Source organism: Poecilia reticulata, linkage group LG9 (genome assembly GCF_000633615.1).
Source record: "Poecilia reticulata strain Guanapo linkage group LG9, Guppy_female_1.0+MT, whole genome shotgun sequence".
In the NCBI taxonomy this organism is placed as follows: domain Eukaryota; kingdom Metazoa; phylum Chordata; class Actinopteri; order Cyprinodontiformes; family Poeciliidae; genus Poecilia; species Poecilia reticulata.
This window is the reverse complement of record NC_024339.1, coordinates 26,839,261-26,848,716: the sequence shown is the minus strand read 5'-3', so window position 1 is coordinate 26,848,716 and position 9,456 is coordinate 26,839,261. Positions and strand designations below refer to the sequence as shown.

General features: G+C 40.6%; 2 protein-coding genes and 1 long non-coding RNA gene across 3 annotated transcripts in view; all 3 read left to right on the top strand.

The window, feature by feature from the left end:
• The window catches only part of nkx2.7 (NK2 transcription factor related 7), a 2,439-nt gene extending 1,812 nt beyond the window's left edge, over positions 1 to 627 (top strand). The window contains exon 2 of the mRNA XM_008419272.1: positions 116 to 627. Within this exon, the coding sequence (XP_008417494.1) occupies positions 116 to 627 (512 nt within the window). The remainder of the gene's footprint in view (positions 1 to 115) is intronic.
• A 3,937-nt stretch (positions 628 to 4,564) lies between these two features.
• LOC103470501 (uncharacterized) lies at positions 4,565 to 5,641 on the top strand. Its single transcript, XR_534498.1, has 3 exons — positions 4,565 to 4,729; positions 5,120 to 5,237; positions 5,409 to 5,641. It is a non-coding gene; the product is annotated as an uncharacterized LOC103470501 (long non-coding RNA).
• Positions 5,642 to 7,526: 1,885 nt separating this feature from the next.
• On the top strand, positions 7,527 to 9,354 carry nkx3-1 (NK3 homeobox 1). Its single transcript, XM_008418988.1, has 2 exons — positions 7,527 to 7,767; positions 8,018 to 9,354. Exons 1-2 carry the CDS (start codon positions 7,575 to 7,577, stop codon positions 8,413 to 8,415), a joined length of 591 nt encoding a protein of 196 aa, XP_008417210.1. The 5' UTR covers positions 7,527 to 7,574; the 3' UTR covers positions 8,416 to 9,354.
• The last annotated feature ends 102 nt before the right edge of the window (positions 9,355 to 9,456 follow it).

Genomic DNA, 9,456 nt, shown 5'->3' with positions numbered 1-9,456 from the left:
ATATACACACATGTTTTCCTTAATAACCCAAGGAAACAATTATCCTTGTTTTCTTGGATTATTATAATTATGTACAAAGTGATTTAAATTTTGCTGCCTTTTTTCCTCTCTGCAGAAAAGTGCGGCCTCGGCTCTTCACCCGACTGTGACAGTGGCGCTAAGAGCAGAAGCAGGCTGCGCCGGAAGCCCCGGGTCCTCTTCTCTCAGCCCCAGGTGTCGGAGCTGGAGAGGCGCTTCAGGCAGCAGCGCTACCTGTCCGCCCCGGAGAGAGAGCACCTGGCCGAGACGCTCAAACTCACCTCCACCCAGGTCAAAATCTGGTTTCAGAACCGGCGGTACAAGTGCAAGCGTCAGACGCAGGACAGGTCCCTTGAGCTGGCCGGGTTCCCACCTGCACCGAGGCGGATAGCGGTGCCGGTGCTGGTGCGGGACGGGAAGCTGTGCGGTGCAGGTCCCTACCTTTCGGGGCCTTACAACGTAACTCTGGGACACTACAGCCCGGCGTTTGGCAGCGGAAACAGCGACCTGTACGGCTGCAGGTACCACAGCGTGTCCAGCTGCAGCAGCCAGCTGTCGGTTTCAGCTGACTCTGCTCCACCAGCTTCAGGCTTCTTTACAGGGTGTTAGAGGCTGGTGGTGACATACAGTACACATGCTCACTATTATCACTGTTTTCCTCAAGTTCATAATTATTTTATTTCTATTTTATTGTTTATTCTATCGTTTAAATGGCATTTTTAATAAATGGAAAAATAAAAATGGAATACGTTTGTTTATTTTGTTGTTCCCTCCACCTTTAGTCGTACTCCCGGGATGTGACCCTGCATGGATAAGTGGGTAAATAGTCCATGGATTTAATTTGCATTTAACTCATCACGCATGCGCCAAACAAACTTACCGCTTGGGGTATCAGAAGGCGTTTTTGACGAGCTTCACAGTTTTATCAAAGGCAACCATCGAGGAGCTAATGGACGAAGACGAAGTGACATCCGACCTGACAGAGCTGCTTTATCAAACCGAGCTCATTATTGTCCCATTCACAAACCCACAGAGTGCAGAGTCGCTGATAAGGCCAGAGAGCCTGTCTTGTCTCGCGGCTCTGCTTGGTAAACAATGCCTCAGACTGAGTGGCTCTTAAACTTGTTCAAACTTTCAAGAAGAGAGACTGAGAATCGGATCTGTCACTCAAATCATGAGCCGTCGATTCGTGGGGGAGATGCGCCACAGTAGTTGTAGCCTTCGTGTTTCTTTTCAGGTTATTTGAACGGGTGGAAATAGTTTAGGTTTCTCAGTAAAAAAAAAAAAGAAAAGAAAAGAAAAGAAAAGAAAAGAAAAGGGTGTTTTGATGTAACTTTGAATGGCTGAGATTTAAAGAAAGGTAGCACTTCCGCATAAGCTGAAGCTGCATCTCAGCTGCAGAGATAAGAATGAAGCTGTAGACAGAGAGGAGACGGACTGATCATCAGATAATAATGTCTGTGTGGGTGGGGTGTGTGGGTGCTGGCTGGATGGGTAGATTTGGGGTGTGTGATAGTTCTCGTTTTGCCAAATGAGAGATTTTTTTTTAATTATTTGAAACAGTTATTTTCTGTTAGGTCAGAATAAAAGACAGAACAAGGAAATGAACAACAAATAAAACACTCAACTGAATCGCATAAACAAAAGGGTTTTGTAGAATAAAATAGAATAGAATTAACTTTTATAGTCTTTCAGTGAGGAAATTCAGGCGTATCCGCAGCAAATTGACAGACATTTTTGCAGAATCATGCAAAAATAAAAAATGAACAAAAGTGATAATGTGTACAGAAAGAGCAAATTTTAGAAAACACTGTACAGTCATTAAAATAGCACTGGCTACTCTATGCAAGTTACATGTCAGAGCATTTGAGGTCAGCTATGGCAGTAACACCAGAGAACTTCTGAAGGTGGAAGCCTGGAGGGTTAATGGAGAAGGTAGCTTTTAAAAAGTATAGTCCTGTGTATTCACTTACTGTGAGCAACCAGGCAACCATCGAGGAGGACATGTGGTGGTCCACTGGTGACATTACCTGTGGACCCTCACCGTCTAGAGTGTCTCTAACACTCTAGACGGTGTTAGAGACACTGGAGGACTGAAAGAACAAGGTCATCCATTGATTTTCACTTTAATATAAAAGATTATCTTTAAAAAATATTAGCTTCGGCTGACATGTTTTATGTGAGTCTAAGGTAAGATTTTTTTTTATTTATTTCTCTATTTTTGGTCATTTGGGCACTGATCAAGTCTCACACAATACTTCTGCAGTCAACTGGACATGGTCACATAGCATTAGTGTGCAATGCGGTGGCAGGCATTAACAATGAATAACAAGCCCTGATTAAAGCAAGGCATCATTGAAGTTGTGTCTGTTTCATCAAGTGACATGCTGCATTTCAAAGGTTGACGTTTCAGTCAAGTAGAAGTTTCATGTCTTTAAATGCCGTTGTTATAACCCACATAAAAACAGATGGAATAATAATATAATAAAATCACTCAGTAAATAAATCAGCATGATTGAAAAGTCTAACACCAAGCTAATGTGCAATCATATGAGAACAACTGGGACCAGCTCCTCTTCTACTTTGAAAGTCTGACTGTAGCAGGTATTAAACATTTTTAGCAGCTGAGCAGTTTTTCTTTTGATACTTCATGTATTCCACATCATTACATTGTGAAAGGACCTGTGATTGTCCCTGTTGCTAAGGGCATATTTTGAATAACTTAATAGAAAAAAAAAATACAGTCACAAACTGATCAGATTACAATTTGTCACAGACGACGAACAGAACAGCTGTAACAGCCGGAAAACTTTCCAACTTTTCAACTTCCCAAAGTTGGTATCTGTGGAACAAAAAACAAAACAAAAAAGCGTTATCTTTTATTGTAGTTAGAAAGCTGGATATGTAAACACGCCCGAACGGCTTTTTAAGACAAAAATGGAAGGGGCTTGATTACATTGTGGAGATGAGGGTCCATTTAAGCGAGGGATGACGCGAGTTTGGACATCAGTGAAAGACCTATTGTGGTTTGGAGAACTAGAATTAAGTCATGCTGTTCCATCAGCTTCATGCTGTGTTGCTCTGTATTTATATCAGTATTCATGCTGGTCAGATAAGCTGTTGTCTATGATTGCATCTGAGAGGATTTACAAATCAAATAGCTGTGCTGCATCTAGATCATTTAACCAAAGAAATGCTAGATTTCTTACGAGCTGAATGAGAAGTAACACGCTGTTAATTGTCTCTAACGTCCATTTGAAAACGACATGTTGATATATTGTGGCGCTTTAGATTACTGCTGGAGATTTGAGGCTCCCTCTAGTGGGAGACCTTTCTTTCTTTAAATCTTCTCTTCCATCCCTTCATACTAGTGGGACTTTTAAGTCCATGCAGACTTCAGGGTGAAGCTGGCATTTGTTCATATCTGGTTTAATGTTAAACCTTCAAAGAAAAAAAAGAAAGAAAGAAATAAAGAAAGAAAGAAATTCCAAAAATTATTAAGATTGCGCTTGGGCTTGTGTCCAATTCCATCCCTAATTTATAACCCGAGGGTGTTAAATAGCGTGTAAATGTCATGGCGTTGTTCTTTTTCAACAAATGCAAATGTTTGTAGCTGTCAGAATTAAAGATTCTGTCAAACACCAGTACATTTAGCAAATTAAACATCTCGTCATCTCCAAATAGCTGAAGATGAGTAAAACATGAAATCTGTGAAGAAAGAATTGTCTGTAACATCTTGCTCAGAATGTATGATAGATTGAATAAATAGGCTTTCAAAATCAATTCACTTAAACGGAACAAAATAATGCATTTAAATAAAATGTTTAAAAAAAAATTTGAATCTTACCTACATAGGTAAAAAAAAAATCACATTTATGACCTGGGAGACTCTGAAGCAGAAACATAAACCGTTCACAACCTGTACCTCTTTAAAAGTTCTTGTGCTGAAGTACAGAGCTTTAAATGGTCAGGTCTGATTATCTTTGTCAGATTTTAACTTAACACTCTGCTGCCCTTCGTTCTCAAACACCGACTCACTTTGGTTATTCCACATACGTGACCAAAAACCCAAGGAGCATTTTATTCAGTGGCACCAAGGCTGTGGGACAGTTGGCAGCTCTTTTTTGCTGACTGTGGAGGTTTTTAAAATAGCAACTAAAAGCACTTTTATTTCCCCAGGCTTCCCCAGGCTTCCCCATGTCATGATTTTATTGTGTTTCTTGTGTTTGATTCATGCTTTGCATAGTTTAAGGTTACTTTTAATTGTACTGCGCTTTGTGATTTTATGTCTGTGAAAAGCACCCTATGAATAAACTCTACTTACTTATTACTTACTTACTTACTATTGACCATGTACCACATACTGGCCTTTCATAAATCTGATGACACATCTGCTATGTCACAAAACTCATTTAAAGAGACTGTACTAGTTTTGCATGAAGTTGCAAGACACATGACGAAAACTGTTGTCGAGCCGTCAACAGCGCAGGAGTCTGACAAATGTACTGTTAAGTCACAACAATCTCTGCCTGTCATCACAGACCGTGAAATAACAGGGGAAATGGCAGAAGACTGATGGCACAGCGACATGCAGCAGCTCAAAGAAAACATTGTCACCACAAAGCTTAAACTGTGGAAGACAAATGCCTTCCTGGGCTAAAAGGTCGGAAGCTCTGCGATGTCACGTCTGATGTGCAGCTACATCTACGAGGTGAATGCTTAAAACACAAAAGGTTGCTAGCTTAAAAAGACAGCAATCATGGGGATTGTTATAGAATCAGAGTAAGGATCATCTTCCTCCCGTATTGTCGCAGAATAAGGGCAGATGACTGCATCGGTGTGCTCTCTCAAAAGAGCTGCCCCAAATGTAATCCCCCTCCAGAATGACACGTGCGCTGCCTCTATGCTTGTGTCATCATGCAGAGTGCATGAGGTTTCCTCTTCAGACAAGCGAAGAAAGTTCAGAGAAAAACCAACCAAGTCTGGGATGTTGTCATGAAGTCACCTCGTGTTTATATACATTTAAGCAAAATTTACGCTTCTGAAAAAGTGAAAAAGTTTGGGTTTTTTTGGGGGTTTTTTTGTGTTTTTTTTTTTACAGAAAATACCACCCCGAAATAAACCCGAAGGATTGAAGAAAACAAAACAGATATGGTGTCTAGACAATAGGACAAAGGATCTCTTTACCGTTCAACATACCTGAGACAGCCGTAGACAAGGTCAGGGTAAAGAGTATCACACAGAGGATCTTAACACTGTGTTGACAAGACAATAGGTTAAAGAGGAAGCTGAGCAGATATGCTTTACCTGCGAATCCCAGCAGCATTTAAATATGGGTGACTGCCAGCAACATGTAAGCTACATGACTAACGATGACGTTTTCATTTTAGCGAAGCAGGGACATTCAGGGCCTCGTCAGTCAGACTACGGCTGACGGCGTGAACAGAGTCAGCAGGACCATGAGGTGGCAACGGGGTCATGTTTATCATACCCGAAATCACGGATCGACTAATGAAGCATTAAATCCCAGAGCAACACGGACACCTCCAGTAAACACCTCAGCCGCCGCAGAGAGGTCACTCTGCACCGCAGAGAACAACAAATAAACATCTAGGAACAATGAGCGCATCCATTCAGGAGCCGGCCTCAATGTGTCCAACTCATTAGTGCTCCGGGAGGCTTGACCACCCACTCTGACCCCGACCCTTCCCACTCTGCCCGTGTGCTGCAGACAGTGGTGTCTCCCTGAGGCCACTGGGCTCCTCGTGCTGAGCTGACGGGTTTGTGGGGATTAAGACGTAAATCCATTTAACTGCTGTGGCACCAAATACTTAAGCGAGTATGTGTGTCTGGAGCAGAATGTTTTATCTTTCATGGTTTCACCCCAGGAAAGCTACAAACCTGGAAAAGTTTGTCCAATTTTCTTTTAAGTATGTAGCTGTGCAACACCTCGCAAAAAATATTCATGCTCCTTGAGATTTTTCATTCATTCCCACAAAACAAGAAAAAAACATATCAATGTTTTATTGACAGACCCACACAAAAAAAGCTCATGTTGTGTAGTTTCTTGTAATTTAATCTCAATGTAAATTCAACGGTGGAAGCCGTCAGAGGGTTGTTAGGGAACATCAGGGAAGAAACAGCATCATGAAGACTGACGAACCTCTGGTTATTATGAAAGAGATGCAGGAGGAAAACAGGCGTAGTGATGCTACATTGAGGGAAATGCTTTTCTTCAGCAGGAACAGGTTGAATGCAGGAAAGTCCCTTGATAAAAATTGTGTTGCAGAAGACTTGAGACTGGGGCAGAGGTTCAGCTTCCTACAGCACAAAAGCCTAAATGTGAGAATCAGGGGATCGGAAAACAATGTTCACAGACTCTTTCCATGCAAATTGACTGAGCGTGAGCTACATTGAAAAGGAGACTGGACTAAATTTGGGTTTCTAAAGCTGGTAGAGACAAGTTCTATACAGTTGGGTTAATTGGCCCGCCACACTTTTCAGATTTTTACTTGTAAAATATTTTTGACAGGAACAGATCTTTCTGCCTCCCAATTACACACAGCGTGGGTTAGTATATCACAGAAAATCTTAATAAAATACATTAAATTTTGTTGTTAATATCAAACAGTTTCAGTAGATACACTTAAACAGGACAACAATATTTTTGTTTGACCACAGATTACAAATAAAAGCAGGTTGAAACAGTTTTTTCAAATTATGACATAACTGTTAAATATGCACTTTGCCTCATCTTGTTAATAATGTTTCAGAAAACCAGGACCAAGAAATGGTCTTACGTGTTTTTCTTGCAAGTTCCTTATAAGAAAATCACAGAAAATCTTTACAAACAGTATTTTCAGTGTTTTGCTTTCTATTTATTTATTTTTATTTTATTTTTATTTTTAGATGTAGTTCAGAGTAAAAAACAGAAATATACTATTTTAAAAGTGCATGTCCATGTGTACATTCATGCATGTATCCAATATATCCAAGCTGAAAGTTTCTAAAAAGAAATATTTATTTTGTCTATCTGATTTTGTCTCTTTAAAAATGTAAAAACGCTGCAACAGCAAGAAATTTACTTGACAATATTTTTGTTAATACATTTTATCCCCAAAATCAAATGTGTGGTGTGTTCGTGTGTTGTGGGGGATCTGTTGCCTGATTGTTTTTTTTTTCTTCTATCTTTACAAAGTCATGCCAAGTAAACACTCCAAAAATTCCAACAAAATACGAAAAAAAGTTTCTACTTTCAGTGTTTCACACTAGAAATTAATGCTAAATCATCAAAACATTAGAACTAAACAATTGCAACACTGACTTTGAGGAATGATAATAGTTTTAATCTCTGAAATTCCAGCAAGGTTTGTCCACAGAAGTTGACAAAATAATCGTCAGCTTGACCCCACCCTTCTTTCACTTCAGTCTGGCTGAATCCGCCTCTTCCCTGCGTATAAATTTAAACCTCCTGAGAGTGTGAGGACACACACGCTGCTTTAGCAAAGCCTCTGTCTTCTGGTGCTGACAGGTCTCCCATTTCTGGAGATTACTGGATGGAAATGTCTGGTACGATCAAACCTGTGACGTCGTTCCTCATTGAGGACATCCTGTCCAGTAAGGACTACAAGAGAGTGGACGGCAAATGCAGCTCGCCAAGGAGGGAAAAATGTTCCGACTGGAGAGAGGAGTCTGAAAAGTTGTCAACACACCTTTATCCCGAGGAATCCGCCTTTGGAATGCACACAGGTGAGCACCGGCATGCTTGACATAACTGGAAGGTTAAGGATAGGGAATCTGTCAACGGTTTTGCACGGGATGTTGACGAGCTTATTCAACATCTTTTTTTTGGATTTAGGGGGATGGTAGCAATATTGAGTTAAAAAATAGATTGCTTCAATTTGTGCAGTCTGCGTAATTCATAGTGCTCACGAACCTAACAAACTTACTAGAAAACTAAACAGCAGACCTATTCATATGTCTGCTCTGTCCTCCGCAGAGTCTCCGGACACGTCCCATCCCAGCTCCTCAGAGTCGAGCTTCTCCTCCGCAGGAAAACAGAAGCGGTCCAGAGCGGCCTTCACGCACCTTCAAGTGCTTGAACTGGAGAAAAAATTCAGCCACCAGAAATACCTATCAGCCCCAGAGAGGGCCCACCTGGCCAGCACCTTAAGACTGACCGAGACCCAGGTCAAGATCTGGTTTCAGAACAGGCGGTACAAAACCAAGCGAAAGCAGCAGACTGCAGAGCTCTGCAAGGATGCATACAAAGCGGATGGACTGGGTTTCAGAGAGGATTTGGTCAGAGCATCACTATTAACCTCCTTCTGCAAAGCCTACCAGTACAGACCCTACCTGTGGGACTACAGTGGAGCCTGGGGGCCCATGTTGTGGTAGAAAAGTCACGACGGATGATAATTAGCCAATGCTAAGGGACTCAAAGTTTCTTCTCTTTTAAGTAATACACTTTGAACTGTCTGGATGTTTCTCTTTTCATATAATAATGTTGTCCAAAGAATCAAGCTGTGTGTTGCATGGACCTGAATCAAACTGTTTGGCATTGGTGATTATTTCATTATAATAAATTATTTTTTTTGCTGAAGCTCATTTTTCTTGAAAGCTCTTTGCAAAAAAAAATGTTCTCAGCAAGAACCTTGTGTAATTCACAAACCTTATTGATAACATCATATTCTATTCTATTTTCTAAAACACTTGTATTAGATACTTAATAATAATTAAGCTGCAAATTGTGAATTTCTCTCAAAGGAACCAGTGAAAATACTACGGTTAGCTAAAAAAAAAAAGAAATAGCTCTTGTGTGACAACTCTTGAGGAATTTTGCTGATTCGTTTAAATCATCTACGTGAAGTTAAACTTTGTGCAGTGTGAGATGTTATCTGTTGAAATTGAGGATTGAGAGCTGATTCTGGAAAACCCTGATCAGAGTACCATGTTTCCTGCAGATGACATTGTGCCAGTTGAGAAAAACCACTGGAAAAAAAAAAGAAACGTACACAAGATCGCTGAGGCAGTCAGAAGAGACATCAACGCGACTTCTAGAAACAAAAACATGAACTGACAGAAAACACGCGGTGAGCTGAAGTATGAAGATTAGTCTCAGAAATTAAGGTTGTGTTCGGTTTAAACTGATGCCACACCCTGTTGTCACACACACCCAGCTGATAATGTCGTACTGTGGCAGCACGGTATGAAGCATGTCAGTCATTCTGTGTGTCAGTACTCTGATGGGCATGGTATTCTGCAAAAGATAGGAAAGTGCACAGATAAAATAGTAACAGAACTTTTTTTTTTTTAATGATACCTTCTGTGTGCGATATAGAGAGTGAAAACAAGTTAATTGTTTGTGTTAAGAAAACTTAGGTTGAACATCTACTGTTTGGTTTTGGGAGGGGGAAATGCTCTTCATGGGAATATATA